Source organism: Pogona vitticeps, chromosome 2 (genome assembly GCF_051106095.1).
Source record: "Pogona vitticeps strain Pit_001003342236 chromosome 2, PviZW2.1, whole genome shotgun sequence".
Taxonomy (NCBI): domain Eukaryota; kingdom Metazoa; phylum Chordata; class Lepidosauria; order Squamata; family Agamidae; genus Pogona; species Pogona vitticeps.
Window position 1 is genome coordinate 286,291,478 of NC_135784.1, and position 27,323 is coordinate 286,318,800.

The following is a 27,323-nucleotide window of genomic DNA, read 5'->3' on the forward strand; positions in this document are numbered from 1 at the left end:
CCTTCCAATACGGATTAAGTTCTCAAGTCAAGACCCCACTGTACAACCATTCCGTTTTGCAATTTCCAATTGCAGATGGAGGCTGAAGTTGATAGATTCAATAAGCTGTAACAAAGTCTTTCAGTTGCTAAAATCAGATATGCATGTCCAGTACAAAACAGTGTAGTAGACGTATTATTAACACAGAGAGGATTACATAAAATGTAAACGTTTTACATTTAGATATGTTATTTAAACATGCAAATCTCTTTTTTTTTTGCATCGGCTCTCCAAATCTGCAGTCAAATCCTGATGCAATACACAAATATTTCAACTGAAGTTATTTGCTGCCTCTATCTGTAGAGTTGTTTTGAAATCCTATATACATTTACCGGAGAGGAAGCCACACTGATTCTTAACACCTTGCTTCTAAGGTGTGCATTACAGGATTGGATTGCTCAAAACTTCACCGTAGCATAGAAAGAAAACTCTTCAAGAGAAATTCCACACAAATACCGGCTCGCGAAGTTAAATGATTGCTACAGAGATAGGTGATCCAAACACCCCTAAATATTCAATAGACTGCCCGGTGCTTCATTTCCCTTAACGCGCGCACACTTTGGATTTTTCTTTTAAGTGTCGAAGGAAAATTTCCATTACTAGTCTTGATCTCTATGGCTGATCGTTTAACCCTATGGACACACGGGGTCGCTGTTACGGTGCGATCCGTACTTAGCACGGGAAGATAGAGTGGATGATCGGTTTTGGACCGGAAGTGTTGAACCGATTGTCCTAGTCTTAGTGTGTTCTCTCTATGATCTATGCTGGGAACAGCAGCAGGTCTTCCTGTTGATGTTTTCTTGACTTGTATGCCGGCGAAACGCACGTAGCCCGAGACCGGGGCTAGACAGACGGAAGCGCTTCCAGGTAGGAAATCCTCGCTCGGTTTCTTTCTGAGCATCACCTCGGTGTGCCTGCACTTGAGGCTATGCACGATTCCCTAGAAGAAAGCCCCGCAGAACTTACTTCTGAGTAAACATATAGTTAATAGCTGTTTGTGTGACCATCTATCAGTTATAAAAACAATTAAAAATCGATGATGCTTCGATTGGTTATAATGAAAATATTGCCCAGTTGTGGGTTTCGGGGTTTTTGTTTTGTTTTGTTTTGTTTTTCCTCGTGGAATAGTGTAACGATATTGTTTATGTATTATTTATAACTCATATATACTGCTTAACAAGGTAAAATCTATGTGGTGTACATGGAGGACGCGAATAAAGATTACCGCTAAAATACATGCAGATACTGTGTGAAATAAATATTTAAAATAATGTTTATGTGGAGAGAACACCTAGTGTTATGCTCAAGCTGAATCTGTAATCCTTTAGAATCAGTGTAATAAAATAATAATTTTACTCCCCTCCAAAAAAAATTAAACAGTTAAATAGTGCGGTGTTAGGATCAATTTTTTATAGGATACGAAAAGCCTATGTAAAATGTGAGTTTCAAAACTCCACATTTCTGCCCACTGAACTCTGTGTGACAGGATGTTACAGGGGGTATCACTACTGATAAGGATCTGTTTTCATGGTGTTACATGTTGACATGCTGTCGGTCAATGATCAATAAGGGGTCCTCCAAAAATTTCAGCAGGGAAGGACTATTGTTTAGATAACAGCAATATGTCAGCAATAGAGCATTGAAAATGCATTGTTAATTAATAGTTATTTAGATCCTTTAACAAAAATGTAATATCACACACAAAGGCAGCTGCACAAAGAATATGTTACAGTAGCCTAATTCCAAAGTTGATTACTGCCTGACCAATAGTGGCTAGGCTGTTTCTGACCAGAACCAGACATAAATTATTGTACTGAGCGAAGTTGACATGAAACATCATCATCATTATCATCATCATTATTACCTGCTAATGGTAGTACTCTTTATTTTATTTATTTATTTGATTTATTTGATTTATACCCCGCCCATCTGGCCTAAAAGGCCACTCTATAGAAAACAGTTTATCCACCGTACCAGGCGAACCAGGTTATTTATTTGATGTATATCCTGCCTTCGCCTCACAAATTGAACTCAAGACAACTCACTTATGCAGGTGTTTCCGTGCCTAATACTGTACTGATTGGTCTTCACATTGTGCCAAGAGTCTGTCTGTCTAGTGTATATAGTTACAGTGATTTTTAAGATAACTAACTGATTAGATTTGTGAAGGAAAGGATTCAATTCAAATTAGAGATTTGTTCCAAAGCTATGTTGGCCATGCTGGCTATGAGATTTGGGCAATTTTAGTCCAATGAACTTTTCAAAGCTCTGATATATCCACTCTGGGAACCTTGCAACTTGAAAAATGATTACAGAAAATCAAATTGAAAAGTCTCCAGCATAGTATAGCTATGTCAAAACAAAGCTTTGAAATGATGGTGGTGGACCAAAGCTTGATTTGAAATGCATCTCCATCCCCTTTTGTTTAATAGATGGTGCGGCAAGGAAATCTTATATTAAGTATAAGAATGACCCAAAGCATTTTGCAACTTACAGTAGATGCAAATAGGGTCGTCTGGTATCTAGTAGGGGAGTAAAAATCTGCAGTACTAGTATTAGGACCAGTTGCAATTCTGCAATAGCATGGAGTTTTGAATTCCCCAGAACTATTTAAAGTCCAAAATTTTGACTAGGTGATTTAAGCTGTGAGGTCTGCATTTGACTTACTCCCTAGAATGGAAGTGTAGGAAGTCACTGGTGCAGGTATCACATGACACCATTGATGGGATGAAGGCGAAACTGTGAGTTCTTCTCTCCAGACATACAAGGCTGGTAGCAGTTTAGACATCTGCTTCTTCCCTTAGGCAAAGCAGATGTCTGATGGAGGCATAAATTAGTTCAAAGGAACAACACAGACCTTTTATAAATACAGCTGGAAATGAAGCTCATTACTTAAAACATCTAGCTAAAATTTGGAATTCCATGCTACCTACTAGCATCTGTTTACCACCTGTCCTGGTGAAACTTTCTGGAGACTCACAAGTTTGCACAAACTGTGCTGATCCTATAAAGTTATTATCTACCAGTGAATTTTGGATTTCATGAAATCATGGGAAATGGGGGAGGTGCCAGAGGATTGGAGGACGGCCAGTGTTGTCCCTATCTTCAAAAAGGGCAAAAAAGAGGAACCTGGGAACTACAGGCCAGTCAGCCTGACATCAATACCAGGCAAAATCCTGGAACAGATCATAAAGCAGTCATTGTGCAAGCACCTAGAAAACAAGGCAGTAATAACTGGAAGCCAACAAGGATTTGTCAAGAACAAATCCTGCTGTGAAGGAGAAGAGTGCACAAGTGAGCCATCCATAGTGATAGAAGCCATAGAAGGAGGAGAAGAAGAGAAGAACGGGATAGAATGAGGGGGAGACAATTAAGGAAAAGGCGGGGGAAACAATCAAAGGAAATGGCGGGAAAGACAGGTTTGTCTAGCAGAGGAGGAAAAGGGGAGAAAGTAGGCGGAGCAAGAGGTGACAGTTTGGGAGGAAGATATAAATGAGGAAGGGGTGCGCTGGTTTGGTTCAGTTGTGGCAGATTTCGAGAGAAAAAGAGCTGAAACGAGTAGAAAGGAGATTGAGAGGGTAAGAGCCCAAGGTCTGATAAGAGACTTCCCTAACTTGAGAGTGGGAGGATTGCTGCTGGAGCCCCCACCAGGGGAGTCGAGACCGTCGAGATACATGACCAAAGAATGGACTGTGATAGTAGTGCCACGTGAGCTCAAGTTCCAGAGAGAAGCTGAGATAGCTCACAACCGGTTTTATGACAAGCCTGACGAAAGAGGGTGGATCAGGCACACATGCTGTGGGACGATCTGGGCCCTGCGAAGTACTCTTCCCCTAAAACCGGACTGCAAGGAATGGCGTGGGGGGCATCCCCGCTGAGTCCGTGGGACTATGGCAAGAGTTTCCGTTCTGTCATTTGCGGCTTCTTGCCAGAGCTAAGAGTTTTCGATCCCATAAGTAATGTGTGGGAGGAGATAAGTGTCAATAAAGAAGAAAGTTTAAAGGTTATAAAAACGTCTCCGTTGTTATTTCCCGCCGAAGATGAGGGATTGCCCAAAGAAATAGAAGAACCTAATCACACTTGCCAAACTAATTCCCTGATAGATAGAAGGAATACTGTAGACATAGCATATCTTGACTGCAGCAAAGCTTGACAAAGTGTCCCATGATATAATGATTAGCAAGCTAACTAGGTGTGGGCTGGATGGATCAAGTGTCAGATAGATACACAGTTGGCTACAGAATCGTACTCAGAGAGTGATGATTAATGGGTCCTCTAACTGGGAGGCGGTCACTAGTGGGGTACCCCAAGACTCAGTCCTTGCCCCGGTGCTCTTCAATATTTTCATTAATGACATGGATGAGGGAGTTCAGGGAATGCTTGTCCAATTTGCAGGTGATACCAAAGTGGGTGGAATAGCTAATACCCTAGAAGACAGGAACAAAATGCAAAATGTCCTTGATAAGATGGGACACTGGGCCGAAAGCAACAGAATGAAATTCAACAAGGATGCATGTAAAGTACTGCACCTCGGAAAAAGAAACCAATTGCACAGTTACAAGATGGAGGATACCTAGCTCAGCAAAACCACGAGCGAGAAGGATCTTGGAATTGTTGTCGATCACAAGCTAAATATGAGCCAACAGTGTGATGTTGCTACAAAAAAGGCTAATGCTATTTTAGGCTGCATTAATAGAAGTGTAGTTTCCAAATCCCGTGAGGTGCTAGTACCCCTCCATTCAGCACTGGTTAGGCTTCACCTTATTGTGTCCAGCTCTGGACACCACACTTCAAGAACGATGCTAAAAAATTGGAACAAATTCAGAGGAGGGCGACAAGGATGATCAGGGGGCTGGAAACCAAGCCTTATGAGGTAAAGCTGAAAGAATTGGGCATAGTTAGCCTGGAGAAAAGAAGGCTGAGGGGTGATATGATAGCACTTTTCAAATACAGCCACACAGGCTGGCTGTACCCACAGGAGGCCCAGAGGGGAATCGAACTCCCAGTCTCTGGTTCTGCAGCCAGTTAACTAAACCACTGAGTTATCCACCCAGTGATATATAGTTACCTGAGAGTAAATCCTATCAAAGTCAGGCATGCATACCTGTTGGGCATACTTGGGGTTTACGTCTGAATAGATGTGTACAAGAGTACATTGGTAATTTCTTGTTTTCTAAACCTTCAGCAGGCAAGAGAGGCTATTGCTGGAAAGCCATGCTTCAGTGGTTTTAAAGCACTATGGTAACGTCTGTAGCTGAATCAGCACAAATATTTGCAATGTTATCTTCTAACTTCCTGTGACTCAGTTTTTCCTACAAACTTGATTAGCTTATTTTTGTGTTTATCTCAGTAAAAGCATGCTGGGCCTTTTCTGCAGCGGAATGAGGATTTCTGTTTCAAACCGTCTATGTCTCCTTTAAAACAGGTAATGTCTTATGGTGAGAAATGTTAATTTTACACTCTTGAGGAGCAATGCTAAATTTAACTTGTTTTCCCTCCCCCAGTCTTTAACCATTGTCATTCATTGGTCCTACTTAACATTTTGAGGCAAGCCTTGAGCTTCTGAACCATTAAACTGACCTGGGTCAAAATATGAAGGGATTGTGTAATAAGTACAGGATGAAAATGAAAAACAAACCAGCACTTTTCATAGTTCTTCTTTCATTCAATTTGTTTAAACTGTTTTTCTGACAATCTGACTATATGGTTCTAGTCACATTGCCTGGGATATTCTGAGAGTTGTAACTTAAAAAGGTAACTTGTCCAAGATCTAATTTTATGTTGTTTTTAGGCCAAAAGGCTTTCAGAGCAGCTCTCATGGAACTAGTACCAACAAGAGAACTACTGTACTTCCTATCAGACTTACTATCAGAGATTTCCCATCTAATGTACATTTCAGTAGTTTTATTTCTACTAAGAAACAGTTGAAAGGGGAACTGGTTTTGAACACCAGCAAACAGAAACAATCATTTGGAAGAAGTCACACTAGTCCTCAACACACGCGAGTTTACTAAGATAGAGACAGAATGGAAGGAACAAGCAAGGAATGTTTTTTGGTTGGCTCTTGGTGGTCTTGGAAGATGACTTGAAGATGATTTGTGGTGGAGTGATTAGAGTGTCAAAGGACTCAGGAGATCTAGGTTAGAATTCTTACTCTGGCCATGAGACTCACTGGATGTCCTTGGTCCAGTCATAACTTTGTCACCCTGACCTACCTCACAGGACTGTTGGGAGGATAAAAGTGAGGAGGAGAATCACATTCACCACCTTGAACTCCTTGGAAGAAAGGCAGGATATAAATGTAATAAATAAATAAATAAATAAATAAATAAAGCAAGCGGCACACATAAGTTTACAAAGCAGTGACCATGTTTGTACTAAACAATAAAACAGGAATCATGGCTTAATAAATCTGCTTCTTTCCTTCCCATTTATACAACTCAGTCAACAAACCAGGAACGGGAGAAACATTGCGTGATACAACAAATTATGATTGTAGTTAAGAGTGCCTGAAGAAGTCAGGATTAAAGTTGCAGGTTTTTGTCTTTGAAAGTCTGGCTTATTAAGATTTATTTAACTATAATCCTTGGTTTGGACATTGAATGAAACTCTTCTGTTCCTACTTGTTTTCCCATTGAAGTAAATCTAAAGTGAATAGAATGTGTGTATGTCATAGTTTATTAAGCCAGGAATTACCTGTGGCTACTACCAGACAAATTAATTAATGAGTAAAAATGCCTCACAAACAGGTATGTATGTATCTGTCTCTGTAGACATCTGAAAGTGTTTGTGGGGAAAAATAGCTGATCAGAGGCGTCCTGAAACATGAACATGTTCATAAGTAATGTACATGTGTAGTATGTGCTTTGTTTCAAACACCAATCCTTCCCCATCTCTCCCTAGCAGAAACTTGATGGCATGGTAGTGACAGTAAATGATCTCTCCAGTGGGCTTGGTAGAGGAGGTATGCAATGGATCCACTCTACTCAGCCCATATTTAAAACATTTAAAAAGGTCAGTGTTTTGGACCTAGCCCTTGAGGTTCCCATGGGAAGCCTAATGTATATCCTTATCCCACTTCGAAGCTTGGTTGATGAGAGCATGAGGCAGGGCTTTCTATTAAACAGTACATCAGTTCTACAACTTTTTTCTGAAGAGAATCAGGTTGGCTCTATTCCTGTTGAAATAGTTTATTAATCGGCTTTTTAGAAATTGTGTTTAATTTGCTGCTAAAGAAAAATCTATTTTATTATACATTGTTTTGGAAGTCCTGGTGGGCAGAAAAATGCTAAACAAATATTCAGTACTAATACCAATATTAATAAGATAATTCTTTCCTGGTTGGGATTTAGTAATGATTCTTGCACTGATAGTTTTTCACCTAGCTTTTTTTTTTTTTTTACAAATCTGGCCATTTCACATAATAGAACTGGGAGGATACCATTATATTGCCAAAACGCCATTTTTCTTTTTCTTAATAAATGTTTCATTTCATAAGAAAAGAAAGGCTTGAAATGTAATTGTGATCACTTAAAATAATTTATCTGGGGTTTTTTGTTTGTTTGTTTGTTTTAAAATTTAATACTCCTTACCACAGCAACTAGAAAGAATTTAAATATGGAGGAAGATACTAGACCTCTTCTGGTTCCTGTGGGAGGTGATGAAAATGACATTGGAATCCTCAACATTCAGTTTAACCCAGAAGACCTGAAGTACAAAAGGTGAGGAGAAATACTTAAGTATGCATTTAGAATCATAAAATAATGGAGTTGAAAGGTCATTGAGTCCAACCCCCTGCTCACTCGACGATTGTGTGGACAGTCTGGTTTTCTTCAACATTTTTATACTAGTTTCATTTCATATTTATTGTAATCCTATTTGCTTCAGTTGATCCTCCCACTTCACAGGACTTTGCCTACAGTTACATTATCTCAAGACTACAGTATCTGCTAGATTCATATAAAAAGCAGAATAATTGAAACAACTGTCTAGGTGCCTTGCCACTGTCCTGTTTATAGGCTAGAATTAGCTCGCAAGAGCTTGAGGAAATTAATTTTGGACTACAGTTCCCAGAATCCTTCACCTAGCTTTGTCAAGCAGTCAGGAATTCTGGGAAATGTAGTCAAAATCCTACCCCCATTCTGGACTTCTAGGTGAAGAGGAATGCTATTCCAAATTTATCTTACAAATAATTGGTTCTATTATTATGCTGGCCTAGTAAAAATATTGGGGTTGTCACGAAGTGCAGATATGAGAAAATGAATATTTTGCCCCAAACTCCACAAAGTTATTAAATTTATGGAATCGGTGGTGCTGGTTCCATAGGATCTTTTCAGAGCCAGGATTATCATATAGGTGTTTCCTTTGGAAGATATTGCTAAACCACTTCTGAGTATACCAAGGAAACCCTAGAAAGTTAGCATGTATTATTATGATGATGATTATTATTGCCCCTATGTACCGTGTGATGACTTATTGAAGAGAAGGTGAGTAAGACCATTTTTAAGCATTTAAAAATATAGGTTGAAATGTTTAACATGTAACTTGAAGTTTCTAACCATCCATAATACCACAACACATTCATAACATTTTTACTGTATTCATCTGTTAATTAATGATATTCTTATTTAAAGTGTTGCATAAATATACATAAAATTAAGATGAGTGGATATTAAAATAATATTTCATTTAATCTGCAGTCATACAAACATGCATGTAGGCATCCTTCAGTCTCGAGAGACTATGGTAACGTGCTCTGAATAGAGAGGTCTTGGAACAGCGTCTAGTGTGACTGAGAAGGCCAATTTGAGAGTGGCAATCCCTTCCACACTGGAGACAAATACAATCTGTCCCCTGTCCAGCTCCCTGATTTTGCTGGTTTCAGGACTGCCTCTTTGCCTCGGCCTGCTGATCAAATGTCTCTTCAAAATGGGAGAGGCCATGATGCACCGCCTGCCTCCAGGCTGAACACTCAGATGTCTGTTGAGGTCCATTCCTAAGGCCTTCAGATCCCACTTGCAGATATCCTTGTATCGCAGCTGTGGTCTCCCTCTGGGGCATTTCCCCTGCACTAATTCTCCATACAGGAGATCTTTTGGAATCCAACCGTCAGCCATTCTCATGACATGCCCAAGTCAACGTAGACATCGCTATTCCATGCTAAAGATTCCAGCTTGTTCTAGGAACTTTGTCCTGCCAGGTGATACCAAAAATGCATTGGAGACAACACATATGGAGGTGTTCACCTTCCTCTCCTGCCATCCACGAAGGGTCCAGCACTCACTGCAGTGCAGGAGTGTACTCAAAAAACAGGTTCTACAGACCTGGATCTTGGTATATGCTGTCAGCTTCTTATTAAGGCATGCACTCTTTGTGAGTCTAGAGCAGAGGTCATCAATCCCCGGTGCGCGGTCTGAGCCAGACCGAACCATGAAAACAGACCTCCCACCCCCTCCACAGACACTCTCCCCCACAGCTGCTTTGTGCATGCATGCCAGCACCGGCATGAGCACTCCCCCACCCCTTCATGCATGCGCCCGAATGCCCAGGGGAAGGGGGCGAGTGGGTGCTCCGGTGCATACGCAAAGGGGCGGGAGCACTCCCCATCGCTTCGTACATGCACCAGAGAGTGCATACACACACGAGAGCAGGGGGATGCCCCGCCTTCCTCAGCCGGTCCACGGTCCCGAAAGGTTGGGGACTGCTGGTCTAGAGAACATGGTAGCTGCTTTGCCAATGCATTTATCCAGCTCGATATCTAGAGTGTCATAGATATTATCTATACTTCCTGTGTTTGTTTAACTCTAATTCATTTTTTCCTATTTGTTCAAACTGTTCCATTAAATCAGTTATACTAGAAAGGGGAAAGAGCCTGTATATAGGCTGAAACATATCGTGCATTTTATACTGGAATAAAGATAATTGTATTTTCTACATCCTGAGACTACAGTCTTATCTTCCTTTGACCTAATATTTTAATGGATGTACCAGTTCCTTTCGTTATTTATAGAATGGTAGAGACATAGAAAGGGTAGTATCATTGGTTTAGTATACATATTAAATGGCTGACATATATGGGGGCAAATATGTCTCCAGTTTAAAAAAAAATAGATTTGCTAATAGTCAGATCTTATGATTTCTCAATACTTTATTGAAATTTGCTTTGATTTAAGTTACAGAATCAGATCCAGCAGCTCTGCTATTTGATTGGAGTGGTACAGATACAAAAACCTTCTTATAAAGCACATTTTTATGGGTCACTGCCTTATTTCACCTTTATTATGCAATGGCTGTAGTCTCATTTAAACGTGAAATGCAAACTGGCCCATTGCAAAGGAGGAAAATATTCCTATTTTTTTTTTAAAATAAGGAGTTTTTGTAGTTGCCTCTAGTCGTAGTCTTCTATGATAAGCCTCACCTGCTGGAATCCCTTCCTTTGCCTCTGGTCTCCTTAATTAGATTTGGGGGCAGGGGAGAAGGAAGTGATTCCCTGATGTGTCTCCTGTGCCTTTTATTGTTTATTTAACCAGTGAGAGACCGTCAGATGAAACGTCTGCTTTTCCTGTCACTATAGTACATGCCATGAAAAAATCATCTTAACATCTGCTTCTCGTGGAAGTACTGTACCCAGAATAAGTAAGAAAAGTCACCTGTAAAAGTAGATGATGATCTGTTTTGTACATACTTGTAACAGCAGATTAAAAGATGCCTGGAATTATCTCTTCTACACAGTGATTCAAGGTGCAAAAATTGTGTTAAACACAATAAATTAAATATTAAAAGACAAATTAAACAATATATGATTTAAAATAAAATTGAAAGATTAAAACACGGAAACATGGAAAATATTAGTGTGAGTCTTGAATATGTGCAGACTGAATTTGTGTTGTTGTTTTTACTGATTAACTGCTGCCTGCCTTCATGTGTCTGGAATTTTTGGCCTTATCCTGAAGTAGTTGCATGGTTAGACAAAGGACGCAGATAAGGATAGCAGCAACAGTGGCAAGAAGATTTGTTTTGAAATGTTCCTTTTCTTGGATTGTGACTAGGATTCATTAAATTATGTATGTACATATGTGAATCAGCTCTGAAAAGCAGCAGAATAAAATGGAAGAGGATGGAGAAATACGAATAATAAAGAGAAATCCTTAACAAGGGGTGTGGCTTTGGAAAACACAGGCCTTTGGGGAGATCAGTAGAACACCTGAGATCATTTAGAAGATGCCTGCCCTGATGGCCTGAGAGTTGTGCATGCTTCAGGTGACATTTGCAGTGTATTAACAAATATGAAGTCAACAAAGCATGTCTTAAATCCTTGGACTGTCCGGTTAGTGCCATCTTGTTTTGGAAGATCTTCAAGGTAATGTTTCTGGAATTATATTTAAACTATACTGTTTAAAGGCAAACATTGGTCCTCTTATCAGGCCAAAAACAAAAGAAAAAAGAAAAAGTAAAGACAATAACATTGTGGCAGATTTCATGGACAAATCGGCTTCCTGAGACATTACTCTTCCTTTTATCTGAAATGTAGGCACCTTAAGGAAGAGATTTATTGATATTTGGTTCTCTGAAGAGACAAGTATGCAACCTGTTGGAAAAAAAAGTGGTAGCTGGTTTTAAGAAGTCATTCCATTGTAGGTCATGTTGTTAGTAGCTGTGGTGCAATCCTACTCAAGAAATGACACAAAATTAGTGATCTTTCTAGTTAGTTCACCTAATTTCTAAAGCACATAGGGATACCAAGCCATGGGATGTTGATATATTTCCCTGGATCTCTAGGCGGAAAGACAAATTTAAGGTATGTGGCATAGAGTAGTAGAAATTTTGGGTTTTATATGTAAGGCGACTTCATAAGTTAGGCAGTGTATCCACACATTCCCAGGACTCAGCATGAATGTGTTTTGTATGCGTGTGGTACCTGTGCACCAGAAACCGGGAGCAAGGGGAGGGGATGGAAGGAAGGACAACAGCTGTGTGTGCTTAGACTTATTGTGCTGTTTGGAGCAAGGGAAGGAGTGAATCACTAGCTTGTGTTATTCTTTGTTGTGGAAACCCTGTTAGCATTATCATGGGGCCTGGAACACCTTCTGCAGGCCATTTGTGCTGCAGATATGTCTGTATGGGGTGTGAGACTGGTAGGAGTGACTGCAGCTGCCACAACTGAAGGGCACATTTTGCTGCATGCCAAAAAATTAAATATATAACTTCTTTTTGCTCCTTATCTCATACAATCTGGTTCACAGGGTTTTTACCTAAATCCTGTTTTTTTATGATAAAAATGTGCCATGCATTAGTCATAAGGTTGATGAAGAAATACATTAAGTATAGAAGTAGTAGAGAAAATAGTTAAACATTTTCTGTTTCTCATATTGCTGGAATTTGGATCATCCAATGAAGTTGATCAGTAACAATCGCAGGACAGACAAAATCAATCTTCCCTAATGTGGTGCACTTAGGATATGTCAAGTGACAAGTCTCATCCGCTTCAGGCAGCATGTTGGCAGGGGTAGACGGGTGTTGTCACCAGGACATCTGGAGGGGTCGAACCATGGGAAGGACTGGATGACATTAAACACTCCACGCAGATCATAGTTAATATATGAAATCAAGTGCCACAAAAATGCCCCAGTGGCTACTGGCTTTAAAATAAAATAAGTAAACCATGAGGGTTTGACCATGATACCTAGATGGACTCTCCAGTTTTAGGCACGATATGGCACTGCTGTTGTTTCCCTGAGACCCTTTTTGCTTTCAGGTCCCACTTGTGACCACACACAAAGATCATACTGTAAACCATGTGCCGCTGTGGGAAGAAGAGCACTAGTCTATGTTCAGAAAAAGCACGTCTTTTCACTTGGGGTTTTTGTGGGGGGGAGGGGGGAGAATTATATATGTTCCCTGTTATTTTGACCCCAGTTTCTGCACTAAGGTGATTCATCTACCCTGTGATAATAATCATAATCATTTCTATGTTAGGGCAGCCCTTCTCAGGGTTTTCCAGGTAGAAAATACTCGGAAGTGGTTTACCATTCCCTTCTTGTGGGAGTGCCATGGGACCGTGCAGCTTGCCTGAGGCCACACAGGCCCGCTCTACTTACAGGAGGCACAGTGGGGAATACAACTCCCAACCTCTGGCTTTTTAGCAAGATACTCGAACCACTGACCTATCCAGCCAGCCCTACACTGTTGTTACTCCCAGAGCTCAGTGTCTTAGCTAATTTTACAAAGCCAAGTCTCGAGCAATAACAATAAGCAGACATGGTTGTTGTGGGGTTTTCGGGCTCTTTGGCAATGTTCTGAAGGTTGTTCTTCCTGACGTTTCGCCAGTCTCTGGCCGGCATCTTCAGAGGACTGGAGTAGGAACTCTGTCCATGCTCTGTTGCTGTTTGTTGGATAGTTGAGTATTTAATAGCTGTGGCAACAGCTTTTGTCTTTTTTCAGGTGATAGGGTGATCAGCATGTTTTTGTTGTGACAAAGGGGGGGGAGAGATTATCTGTCAGTGATTGATGGGTGTCGTTAGCTGGTCTTTGTGCATTGATCCCTGGCCCCCTGTTTCTTGGAGGAAACAGTTTCCAGTTTCTTGGAGGAAAGGGCAACAGGTTTATTCAAATAAAACAAGTAGGTACTTGGGTGTCCAGCAGGATGGGGACCCTGAGATCAACAGAGTTCAGGTTTTAATACAGTTTTTTAAAAAGAACAAAAGTATGCAGCAGTTGATTGATTCCTTGAGGATTATATGCATTGGTTACAATTTCTCGCATCTCAGCAAAGCAGTTACCCATGCGCAGAGCAGCTTATCTCTGAGGAATGTTGGGTTTTGCTTCTTCCTTAAGGAATGTTGAGTTTTGCTTTTTCTTTACACTGTGATAGATGATGTCAACATTTACAAAGTGTTTTTCCATCTCTTTCCAAGTTTGAAGAATTTTGCAGACTGCTCAAGGTGTGTTGCTTTGGGAAAGGAAGGGAATCAGTATGTCTGTGACTGAAAACCTTGCTAAGAGAGGACACTGAGAAAGAAAAAGGCCTGCGTATCAGCCTTACATAAATATTTTCCCCTCTCTTTCTAGTTTTCCCTGCATTCAAAATAATTAAAAACACGTTTCGGTTTTTGAAAAATATTCAGCTGGGTTGGCCTGACTAGGAATTTATGCCATATTTGACCATTTGAAATGTAAATAGATAAAAATGTATACTTTTCAGAGATAAGTTGCTGTTTATCATGTGATTAGTGTCTGGTTTTATTAATTCTAATTTAAGTACTCTTGACTTTTTTGTTTGTCCTTTAGACCATTCCATGTAGAACCTACAAATATCGTTAGTGTGAATGACGACATGCAGAGAGTTACAGATGAAGCTTCAGCGATGAATAAACGGATTCATTATTATAGTAGGCTCACTTCCCCTTCAGACAGAGCACTGGTAAGAAAAAGCAAAACTACAGCCCTGTTGTCCTTCTTTGGATTATTTGATCTATGGTAGCAATGCTTTATGTGGTCAGCTGTGGAGTGAGGACAACTCTTTTAGTGGGTTTAATGTTCCTCAATCTATGGACAAGCAAAACTGGAAGGAAAGAAGGTTAGAGGTGACATGAATGGAGATTCAGTAAGTAGATATTTAGACTTGCATTAGGCCATCATTTTTAGTATTAAACTGACAGGGACTTTTATTTATTTAATAAGACATCTTTCCTCACAAGACTGCTGACTCCATACAAAAAGGCACATTTAAGATAACATACAGGTATCAAAAGTAACCAGGGGAGGACTTTCTCTCAGTCCCACCACCCCCACAGGTGCATTTGGTTGGGGACATAGCAGAGAGCCTTTTCTGTTGCTGCTTCCAGACTCTGGAACTCCCTTCCACTGGAAGCCAGTCTGGCCCCATCTTTGCTGTCATTCCACAAGCAGGCAAAGACCTTTCTCTTCAGGCAGACTTCTTCTTAATGACTGGTGCTCTGAGAGAGGTTTTAAATGGATTGTTGGGCTCTGATGTTTTAAATGTATTTTAATATTGATTCAGCTCCCTTGGGTCCTTTAATGGAGAAATACAGAATAGAAATATTTCGAGGGAGGGAGGAAGGAAGGAAAGTTCTTAATAAAATCCAAAACCAAGAATACAAACAAGCAGCCAAAATAAAACTAAGAAAGATTCCATATAGCACTAAAGAAATCAATTAGCTGGCTAACATTTGGTAATAATTATCTATGTCAGTCCAAGATAAAGTTCCAAAGTTTCATGGCATATTTGTTGTTCATACCAGATATTGCTTACTCCTGCATCCATTTTTCTCTAACCTGGATGCTTGTACCCATACAGTAAATACATTTTAACCTATGATGTGAATGAAATAAGCATGGATCTCTGCTAGAAGGATGTTCCATAGCTATGGTACTATGAAGTTAAGAAGTCAAGAATTAAACTCCTGTGGAACAGCCCCATAGGTAAGGGACTCCACAGTACCACAAGTGGACATTTCCCTCTTGTAATGTGCTGTCAAGTCAGAACTGACTTATAGCAACCCTAATAGGGTTTTCAGGTCAGTAATGTATTTAAGGAATGGTTCTACCAGTTACACATACCCCTATGATTTTCCATGGCACAGCCAGGAAATTGAACCCAGGCCTCCTGAGTCCTAGTCCATTACTCTACCCACTGCACCACATTGAATACCCTTGGGTCATTCCCTAGACATCCTTAAATCCTCTGTAGATACATACCAGTGAAGACTGTTCTCTAAGCAGCTGAAACAATAGATAATAAGATTGTATGTGATCCAAGACAGTATATGCATTAAAAGACAGGTTATCTGTTTGTTTCCAATGTGTGTTTTATAGCTATATAACTATGACCCCGTAGGTAGGCTTGTGAATGAGTACACTCTTGGAACACTGCAGATTTGCACTATATTTAATGCTTTTTGTTCTCATCTTCAGCCTCCAATATTCCATTTTCAAGTAGGCTATTGCAGTGTGTGATGGCTTCCCACCACCAGGAATTCTTGGATGAAGCAGTTCTCTCTAAATCGGTGGTTCCCAACCTTGAATAACCCGGATGTTCTTCGGCTAGAATTCCCAGAAGCCTTCACCACCAGGTTGTGCCAGCCAATGTTTCTGGGAGTTGCAATCCAGGAACACCTGGGTTACCCAAGGTTAGGAACCCACTGTTCTAGAACCCTTTCAGTCTGGTCTCAGGACTGGTTGTGGGATGAAGATATCCTTGGTTTCCTGGGTGGATGACCTACATAAGATATTGGACACAGCAGTGTGTCCCTGTCTTTTGGGCCTGGCAATGGCTTTCAGTAGAATCAACTATGATATCCTTTTGGGTTTTTTTTAAAAAAGGAAGGCTTTTATTGGGCAGATGAGGACATTATGAAATTCTGTATTTACTGAATTCAGAGATCATGTTTTAAAGTATTTTTAAATGTTGGTTCTGACTGTTTTTTAAAATATTATATTATGTTTTATGTTTAGCGTGTTATTTTAATTGTCTGTGAGCAGCATTGCATCTCCTATGGGGAAAGAGATGGCATATCAATGCAACACATAAAATAAAATAAATCTTTTGACAGGTGGCTCCTGATCATGTACTTCCTGCTCCAGAAGAAATCTATGTGTACAGTCCATTAGGAACTGCTTTCAAAATAGATGGCTGTGCTGATGGTCATGGCAAAAATTCAAGTATAGTAACAATGTAGGTGAAGCACTTTACTTGTATGGTTGATAGGAAGTTAATTGTTTTAGAATTTGTCTGTTGCAAACTCATAGTATAAATTGTAAAAATAAAAAAAGTCTCATTAAGTCTTTTAATGAAATTTATTTGTCATACTTTCCCCCCCTCAGATTCATGATCTGGAACACAATGATGGGTACATCTATCTTAAGTATTCCCTGGGGAATAAAACAGGTAGGGTAATTGTGTATATGTATGGGAATATGTACATGATTATAATGAAAAATACTTGCAGGCTGCATCTTGCACTCCAGCAAGGGTGTAATTTGAATTCCTCTGGTTTTTAAACAGGCGGGATTTACCACTGGAATCATTATTCTTCTTTTAATGGGCATTTTGACACTATACTGCTGCTACAGAGTTGTGAAATCAAGGGCAATGATACGTAAGTATGTATTTTGAGACACTGAGTGTCATTCTGTTATAAGAAGCTGTTTTCTTGACTATTTATGCCCTGCAGAAAGGGAAGTTTAGTAGGAGAGCTGGGAAATCCACCTGGAGTGTCTATCTAGCTCTCTCTCCCCAAATGGCCATTAGGCATATACACATATTTTTGTTTGGACTCCAAATAAAATGCTCTATCTTAAAGAGTATTGCAGGAAATTAAATTGGCTGTGTGTTGTTGCCTAACGTTGATTACACTGCTGCCACCTTCTGGATCCCTCCAAAGTAGAAGGGAATCAATCAGAAGTCACTTGACAGAGCATCTTCACACATGTGAAGCAGGGCCAATTTTATGAAGTTCATGGATCATTAACTTTGTGTAGTATTTCCTCCGTCTAACAGCTCCCTGCTCTGGAAAAAAACAATTAAAATTTTGCTGTAAATAGCAGTGAACAAAGTTTAGTGCACATGCCTAAATTGATGGGAGGGGGAAGGAGGGATATCTATATTTAATGTGGAGATGGGCCATGTGGCCACTTCTAATGAAAGATTTGCCCAAAGCCCTCTGCAGACCAGCGGACTTTACTGTAATATTAAAATGTTTCATTACCCAGCATCACTGAATTTGTGTGACAAACCAATAAATAATAATATTAATTGCATGCCACCAACTTGTTTTTGACTTATGGCAAGCATTTCTGTGATCTTCTAAGTGTAGGGTAACTAAAACGTTGTTTACTATTCCCTTCTTCTGGATGCTTTCTGGGACTGTCCAGCTTGTCTAAGGCTACCTCTTCTCAGAGAATACTCACTGGGGAATTGAACACCCAACCTCTGGCTCAGCAGCCAAACATCTAAGCCCTTTGAAAGCAGCAGGACGTGCTAATTTTAGAGGCTTTCCATTGCTTGCTATGAAATTACACCAGCAAACTGCGAAAAGTCCTCTATAATAAGCATTTTCTGCTTATGTCTAGTTTGCCTCCCAGGTTCAGCCATATATTTTTTAAGATGCTGGGAGAAAATATGTCTGAGATGGGGGTGAGGCAGATTCAGCCAAGGAGCTGTGTTGCTGCCCATAACTGATTTAATGGATCTTAGTAGGCCCACATTCACTGCACTGCTACCCTATTTTCTTACTTTACAATTGTAGAATAATAGTTGCTCCCCCATCCTGACCTTTTCAGGCAGCATTTTGTGCTCACTGAGGATGTTGGTGTTCCTTGGAGTGTTCAGAGTTGGCTTTCTGTTCCATTTATATGTACAGTATATGGGTGTTGCTTGGCTCAGAGTCTTTTCTCTTACAATGCCAAGATTGTGACATTCTCTCCCCAGAGAAGTATATTTGGCTTTAGATGGTGAATAAAAATGTTGGGAAGAATCCAGTGCTGTCATTCCAATGACAGAAGTACAAAAGGAGTGCATCTCCAGCCTGCCACACATTCTGAAACCAAGCGTGGTCGAAATGTGGCCTTCTAAATTTTGTTGGACTGCCAGCATTACCAACCAGTTGTAACTAGTGGTAGAGTACAGTCACCTGCATTCCTTTTGCCCTGTCCTTCTCCAAAATTTCTCCAAAAGTATGAGAAGCCCTCCAGAGCTGGTGATTTATGCTGCTCTTAAAAAACAAAATCAAGGCAGAGCTTGGCCTGCATCTCGTTACCATATTTTTCCGTCTATAAGACGCTATTTTTTCCTAAAATCATTACCCTAAAGATTGAGGGGCGTATTTTACACAGAAGTAACAAAACGGCACATACCTTGCCTCTGTAAACAGGCTTCCTTCATCCAGGAGGCTTAGTTTCTTACAGTCAGGAGACTTAGCTTCCTCTAATCACGAGCCTTATGGAACTGATGTCAGCTGATCCTGAACAAACCAATTGGAACACACCTCTTTGGAGATGGAGCCTGTAGGCTCAAGATTCAACAGAGACAAAATATCCGATGTTCTGAGCTCAGAGGCTGAATCCTCAAAGCTAAGTTTTCGTAATTTTGGGGTTAGAAAATTGGGGGGGCGTCTTATAAATGGGGGCATGTTATAAACAGAAAACTACTGAACATGTCAGAGAGTGTACTCATTCAACTAAAGGAGACCCATTGAGTCAATGGGATTTGAATAAGCATTTATCACTATTCAGCAGTTTATTAATTGGTACTCTAGATTGGACAAGTAATTGAATTAATGCCCTTATCTTAATTGCTGATGGTTGCTATTGCATTCTATATGTTTCCATGAGAACGCTAATCCACCTTTAATATTCAAGTGGAAATACAGGAGTATCAGTTCTTTTATTTAAAAAAGTTCAGCTGTTAAGAAAGTTCAGCTGTACGATTGCTCAGTGGTTTACGTAGGTCTCTGGATGCAGAGCTGGTGGGGAATTCAGTTCTCCACTGTGCCTCCTGCAAGTAGAGCCTGCCTGTGTGGCCACAGGCAAGGTGACAGGGTGCCCTCTAGAAGAAGCAAATGGTTAACCACTTCTGAGTAATCTCTACCTGTAAAACCCTAAAAAGGGTCGCTATAAATCAGAATTGACTTGACAGTACACAGTTATTATTATTTAATCATACTTGAGAAATTGAGACTAAATTGTATCCAACATAAAATGCAGTATTAACTCAAATCCACACCATTTGTGAATGCCGAGAGCCTTTTCTCCTCGTGGAATCCCCTTCTGTTGTCAGACTCCTTCAATCTGCTACCAGTAAGATCTCTTGCTGACTGAGATCTGGCAGTCAAAGAGCCACAAAAGGAGGAGAGTGGAGAAGGAGCAGAGAGGAGAAGGACCATGGTTATGCTGGATATAAAACCCCTTACAGCCTAGGGATACAGAGATGATGTTAACACAGTTATAGGCTAAGGTGAAGGTAATCCCAAATAATTTCCAAAATAGCTGGGGAGGATTTAAGTTCAGCACACATTCAGCTGATCTGGTATCATCTCAGCTGGCACTTAACAATCTTGGCATGTTAGAATTCTGTGTATATTCAATTTAGGTTTTACATAAGTCTCACAAATGCATCTGTGCAAGTTATATCCAAATATTTCCCTCTTTAATTTATGGAAATGACTTGAAACAGTTCCTCAAACTACTGCTTTTTTAAAAATTATTTTATTAAGATATTGGAAACAAAGTTTTCTTATTGTCTTTATGTAGCTAATTTCTCCTGGAAAACTAGGATAGGATTTGATGAGTGGGCCTTTCTATTAACCTTTGCCTCATGGATTCATGTTCTTCCTGTTGTTTTTTCAGCATTAATCGATACCTCAACTTGGGAATTCCCAGATGTTTGCAAGTATTATTTTGGATGCTTTGGACAGTGGTCTAGCCTTTTATTTTCACTGGTGTCTCTTATTGGAGCCATGGTGGTTTACTGGGTGCTCATGTCTAATTTCCTTTTCAACACAGGAAAATTTATTTATAGTAAGTGCGATGGTTTTTTGTTTTGTTTGGTTAATCTGTCACCGCTGGGTGATAGCATTTTACCTTACAAATAAATTTTAAAAGTTTGTAACAGATCTCATTACTGCATCTTGTAGAAATCTTTTCAATCAGTACTTCTTCATACATTTGCACTGATGTTTTAGTGGATCTTTTCATCTTTTCTGAGAGATGAAAATCTCACCAAGCTTAACTATATGTAATTTGTCCACTGTTTTTCCTTGGGTATTTTACCCAAAGCTAAAATGCCAGCGTTCCGTGTCTAAATCGCACTGGCCACGTGACCACGGAAGATTGTCTTCAGACAAATGCTGGCTCCATGGCTTGGAAACGGGGATGAGCACCGCCCCCTAGAGTCGAACACGACTGGACAAAAATTGTCAAGGGGACCCTTTACCTTTACCTAAAGTGCCAGAACAAAGAGGACGCTTGCAGGTTTTAGTGCAGAGGGCTCAGAAATAAGAGGAGTTGTGGGGTGGTGGAACTGCTACAATAGGGGGTGGTATTCATCATCTTGTTTCCTTCTGGTTTTCTCTTCACACTTGGTTCCATGGAGAAAGATAAATACATGACAATAGGGCTCACGTACTTGCCCCACACATTTGGTAGGCACATTAGAAGACGGCTTTGAACCAACAGATCCTAAGCCATCCTAGTCCACCCCTAAAATGACTCCTTTTTGCCATCATTACCATCTGTGGAGCAGCAAGGGCAAGGGAAGACTGATTCCCTTTAATACTGCAGATCTTTCCCTCTATGGAGTGAGAGAAAAATTGGCTAAATCTATAGTCCCCCTGAAGAGCCTTCCCAGGGAACATAAGATTGCAGGCTAAATTAAAGTTTGTCAATAGAGTATACTTCCACAGTGGAATGTGCCCAAAGCTACTCACAAGAAACATCAGATATTAATATAATATATTAAGAACTAAGTCTGATAACATGTAAAACAATTCAGATTAAAACATAAATTCAGTGATTATAGCATAATATAGATAGGTAAAATAATACAGTGATGAATTCGCTCTATGAGGACGTTTTTTCGATCGCAAATGTGATCGCAGAGCGATGGCCTCTATGGCCGAAAATCGCAGAGCGAAGGTCGGTAAGCGGTTCGCTTACCGACCTTTGCTTTGCGACCCGCCGATCAGCTGTTCAGTGGGTCCAAAATGGCCGCCGGAAGCCCCAAAATGGCCGCATGCAGCGTTTTCGCGCCCTCATTAAGCGAGGGGAGGGCGCGAAAATGGCTGCCGGCCATAGGGAAGCATCGCTGTACGGTGAGTAAATCAGCCGATTGGAACGCATTAAACTAAGTTTAATGCATTCCAATGGCTTTTTTTTTCCCGTACAGCGATGTTTCACACAGCGAGGGTTAATCCGGAACGGATTAACCTCGCTGTGCGAGGCACCACTGTATAATCCATAATGCTGAAAAGATTTAGCCATGTGGTCAATAAGTAACATTTTAAAAGTAGAGGTGGATAATACCACCATAAAATAAAAACATTAAAAAAGTAAGCACTTCAGATCTTTTAGAACTCTTCATCAGACTGGATGTTGGCAAACATGATGGGCAGAGATAGAAAGAGGGGGGGAAAATCCAAATTTGTCCTGGCTAGTTGTTACTGCAAGTCCTGGGAGCTGTAGATCCCTGTGCTCTCAAATGGAGACTGCAAGCACGGAGCTAGAGAACTTATGCAGAATCCATAAGTAATGGTTAACCCATACAATTCGTAATACTTAATAGTGAGACCCGAAGATAAAATCAGAGTTTATGTGTCATGGAAGAAATAATTGATCTTGATTGCTCTTAGCATAGTTTTTGCACACACCAAAAACCATTTGCAGTCTTGGGGAGAGGCTCCTCTCACTAGACTAAGTGCCTCAAAACTTACTACTTTATGATGGCAGCAGTCCAAAAAATGCTTAGAAGTAGTAGTAATAAGTCATCTCTTCCAGATTTTTTTGGCTGCTAGTCATTGTCTTTTGTTGCCAAACAATAACTAGCCCACTGCAGGCAGCCAATGATGGAGTTATGTTAAACAGATTCTGGCCAGTAGCCTGTTACATGGGTGTGTCTGTAGAACAGGAATGATGTCAGCAGCAGATTGCCATTGATTAAAAAGCTCCTTTTCCAATTTCCGTGTGTATGTGACTCTCGTGCAAAGAGATGAAGTCACTCGCAGATTGAAATGGAAAAAAGAAATCTTTCATTTGCAGCCTACTGGCCACTGGAGTAAAAGATTAAGATCATGGTTCTTCTAAAAACATGTAAGGAAACCAAGCGTCTGGAACATCAGTAATCTTATCTAAAGGGAAGTATTAAATTCTCAATCAGAAACATATTTTAACATGGCAGCCCTTCAAGAATCTTGGAAGCAAACATGCTTTTTTTAAAAATGAGAAGGCTGTGATTCCAGCCCATAGATATAACTCTTCCGTTATCCCTGTGTTGGGTCTAGCGACAGAGATGTTTGTGTTCTTTTCTCTTACATCACCAGATATTTTTAAGGAAAAGAGTGCCTGGTACTTGTCAATGGTACTTGAGAGCGATGCAACCAAAATGAATACAGGCTGGAAAAAGTGTCTCTTTGGGCAGGCAGGGAGGTCTGTGAAAGTCTTTTCTCCACATATAAAATCGGAATGGTGCAGACTTCATCATACAGCTCTGTTCACTGCTTTTCCATGCTTGAGTACCCCATTTTGAGCATCCATTTAACATATGTGAAGCTTTCATTTCACCCATAGAGAAGATAAGTGTTCATAAATCATACTAGATCCTCCTTGTTCTCAGGAGCTGCAGCTCATTGCAGGGTAAGGTAAAGGTTCCATTTGACAATTTGTCCAGTTGTATCCGACACTAGTGCTCATCTCCGTTTCCAACCCATTGAGCTAGCGTTTGTCCAAAGACCATTTTCCATGGTCATGTGGCCAGTGTGACTAGGCATGGAACGCCGTTACCTTCCCACCGTGGTGATACCTATTTATCTATTTGCATTTGCATGTTTTTGAACTGCTAGGTTGGCGGGAGCTGGGACTAGCGACGGGAGCTCACTCCGTTGCATGGATTTGATCTTATGACTGCAGGTCTTCTGACCTTGCAGCAAAGAGGCTTCTGCGGTTTAACCTGCACCGCCACCACGTCCCTGGCAGGGAGTATATAGTTAAACCTATACAGCAGAAATCAATTGAGGGTGAGGGCTTACTATAGTATCCTGCCTTTGTTTGCTCAGCCCTTCACCTCTGTAGAATAAATCCCTCCCATCTGCCATAACCTCAGGTGGCATGGTTATGGTGGCACAGGCATGAGGTGAGGTTAGATTAAACAAACATCACTCTTTTATAGGATATGAGCGAAGCTTCAAAGCCTAATTTCCCTTCCTAGTTAAATGGAAAATCCTCACTAAATGTTATTGTTCCTATATTGACTTGCTCCTAACTGATCTTTTTCTAGCTGATTTACACGGAAGCAAACTGTAAAATTTAGCAACATTTCGTTATGTGAGCTCAAAATACCTAGCATTAAACTATACCGTGGATATCTGGTGGCTATAATTTGCAATTATAATTGGCTGTAAAATTGGCATATAATAGTAATTGGCTATAATTTATATTACGTGTTTTATATTATATATTTGGTTATAATTCATGATAGTTTGGCAATCAGTTACCGAAGCTCCAGTAAGCTCCAGTATAGACAGTTGTAATGTTATGTGCCAGGGGCTACCTCTCTTTGGAAATGAGTCAACCCAGAAGGAAACTGATAAATTATTAGGACTAGAAGTATGAAAGGTTTACAGCTATGGAATGCCAGCTGCACTGGGCCCATCCATTTCTATGTCCAGGTTAAAGTATTTATTGTGACCTTCAGAGTCTTTTTTGATTTAGGATTCAGTTCTGTCTTTGTATCTTCCCATGGATTAAAAGTGTCAGCAAAGGGCCTCCTGGCACAGGACACCACAACACTATCTGAGGGTAATGCAGGTGGTTGCCAGAGAGAAGGCCGTATTATTGGTGATGTACCAGGCGTGAAACAGTCTGGTTCACCTTGATGCAGCTTTAATCTAACTGACTGATGTATGCTGTTTTTACTATTTTGTGGCTTTGGGGTTGACTTTGTATTTACGTGGTTTAAATAGTTTTATTCCTTTTCTGTGCTCCCCTGGGTGTGTAAAGATATCTGAGATAAATCATATATTCAAATCATCTGGAAGAGTTGCTGTAAAACATACACTCAGCACTGAGAAGTTTGTTAATTGAATAAGCAAATGGACAGTAGTTTAATTAATTATTAACGTATTCAGGAATGATGATTCTCGGGAAATATGAGATCAGTACATGTAAATCTTGAATAGAATACTGACCATGTACACATTATAGCAACAATTGAATAAAACGATTTAAAAGTACAATACAAAGATTACAAATACAACATCCTGCCTGTGAAAATCCCCTCCTTGGCAGAAAGTCAGCAAGGAGGGGGCAGACCTGGCTTCCATTGGGAGGAGGTTCTACAGCCTGCGAACCGCTCTGGTTAGTAGTATGGCCACAGCATTTAGGATATGCTGAAGTTTCTGAATGCCTTCCAAAGGCAGCTCCGTGTAAAATGCATTACAATAATTCAAGTCAGCATAACTAAGCCATATATCAGCATGGCCCAATCAGACATCTCCAGGAACAGGTGCACCTGGTGCATTTGTTTTAACTGTGTGAATTTTATTTGGAAGTAACTCTCATTTGGTTGTCAATAAGTCCAGATAGGTATAATTAGCTTTAAATTCCTCTTTGAGTGGCTCACACTGCTGCTTCATCTCAGTGTCAAGAAGGTTTAATTTCTTTAAGCTGTTTATCCAGTAGATGGCAATACAGGATGGAGAAGGGGAAAAGTAAGAGCAAACCAACTCATGTTAGCACTGTTGGGTCCGCCCCCCCCCCCCCCTTTTTGGGCTTTTGCAAGTACTTGGAAAGATTGCAGATGTCTTTGTTTATTACTTTGAATGTTCTGGTTTTCTAAATGGTCTTGACCATATCATTGCAAAAATACAAAAGAGCTTTTAAACAAACAAGCAAGTGAATAGAGGCCCTGATGGTCAAGTTTGTAAAGTGAGAAAGAGGGGAAGGCTGTCTTTTAGCCTGCTATGGTTGTAGAACAGCTGATCCTCTGGATGTTTTGCAATGTGGCTTCCATATTCCCACATTTGTTTTAAGGAATATTTCAGCCAACTTTATAAAGTATAGTACAGAATAAAATTGCCTGGGCAGATGAAACAGAGTAACTGGGTACCAGAAAGAAGACAGTGTTGGTAACCAAGCATGCCCACTGTGGGAGGTGTAGTATAACAGAGCCTCCCCCACCCCGGTGCCCTTGAGACATACAGGTATTGGACTATGACTGCTGTAAGTCGGGTTGGAGTTGCTGATGTAAGTATCATGATTTTTCCAAAAATGTACCTTTCAAAGAGGGTAGCTGGAAGGTCCTGGTATTCTTAATATGTTTTTCTTGCGATTTTTCAGATTACGTTCATGACATTAATGTGACAGATCTTGTTCCTGGTACAAATGGGAGTGACAGAGGTAAGGGAAACCTATCATTCTTCTGTCCCACCACATTTTTCTGTGCAAAAAAGCAAATGTCTTCACTAGTGCATACCATTTGTTTCTTCAGCTAGTGACTGCTACACTGAGCAATACTATATCCTATCTTTTTTAGTTATGCCTTTAATTACTGCACATAATTATGCTATTCTGTAAACTCTCAGAAGCTAAATAAACATTTAATTTTCCCCAAAAAAAATTCAGTACCACCCCTGGGATACTGAATTTCAAAAAGCTGCTTTTTGTTTTTGAAGGAAAGAGAGGGGCCTCCAGTACATTCTCCAGTGGTGTCTATCTGCTTTTTCTGTTTTTTTCGTTTCACATTGCCCAGAATCCTATTGGATTTGAGGAGTAGACACCCAAAACTGAATAACTGGTATGCAAATTTCTGGCTGGCTGTCGTATGCTTCAACACACTCAGGTCATGGACGTATGACAACTTGCCAGAAAATAATTGCACAATTTCCCTTACAGACCCAGTTATTTTGCAATAGGATTTTGGCCATTTTGCTTCCCCCCCCCCAAAAAAAACCCCACTAAAATATGCCTGAAGAACAAATACACTGAGAAAAACAGTCAATGAAGAGATGTAAGATCTCAGGGGGTTACAACGATTCCATCTGGACTACTTCTGTACCTAAATGGAATGACCGTTTATTTCACAAAGCAAATACAGTATCCCAGAGAATTTAAAAATCAACCACTGATCTTTCATCCCTTTCCTCGTGAGAAGTCCATATAGGTTTCAGAGATACTGCTGACTTTTCTGTCGGACACTGTTATTATAAAGACAATGGAGAGCAAACAGACTGGCAAAAATAATGCTAGTGACTCATTTGGCCCTTCTGAGAAACGACCCAATGCTTCATGAAGCTATGTTAAGAGCATTGTAGCCAGCTAGGCACACAGCCAAGATGTGATGAAAAGATCTGTACTGAGAAAATTCTGTGGAATGCATAGTAAGACCATGCTGTGTGCATAAATCATGCCTGTTTGCTGCTGACAGCTGCTTGCATCCTCCCCTCCCCCACATCATACCATAGAGTCAACAACTATGGCTGAAACAACACATCACTGGGATAGACCACAGTGGTTCAAACTTAATTTGACGTCATCACATATGAAGTGGGTTGGGGCAG

The 27,323-nt window shown here is 40.3% G+C and overlaps 1 protein-coding gene across 2 annotated transcripts in view; it reads left to right on the top strand.

The window, feature by feature from the left end:
* The first annotated feature begins 726 nt into the window (after positions 1 to 726).
* The window catches only part of SLC38A9 (solute carrier family 38 member 9), a 60,836-nt gene continuing 34,239 nt past the window's right edge, over positions 727 to 27,323 (top strand). The window contains exons 1-9 of one of the 2 annotated variants that reach the window (XM_072992755.2): positions 727 to 906; positions 5,390 to 5,464; positions 7,637 to 7,760; positions 14,326 to 14,458; positions 16,611 to 16,732; positions 16,882 to 16,945; positions 17,063 to 17,156; positions 20,404 to 20,574; positions 26,104 to 26,163. In XM_072992755.2, coding sequence (XP_072848856.2) covers positions 7,657 to 7,760; positions 14,326 to 14,458; positions 16,611 to 16,732; positions 16,882 to 16,945; positions 17,063 to 17,156; positions 20,404 to 20,574; positions 26,104 to 26,163 — 748 coding nt within the window. In that variant the 5' untranslated portion in view covers positions 727 to 906; positions 5,390 to 5,464; positions 7,637 to 7,656. Of the gene's footprint in view, positions 907 to 5,389; positions 5,465 to 7,636; positions 7,761 to 11,199; positions 11,399 to 14,325; positions 14,459 to 16,610; positions 16,733 to 16,881; positions 16,946 to 17,062; positions 17,157 to 20,403; positions 20,575 to 26,103; positions 26,164 to 27,323 lie in introns of those variants that run through there. The other variant, XM_072992757.2, reaches the window with a different exon arrangement.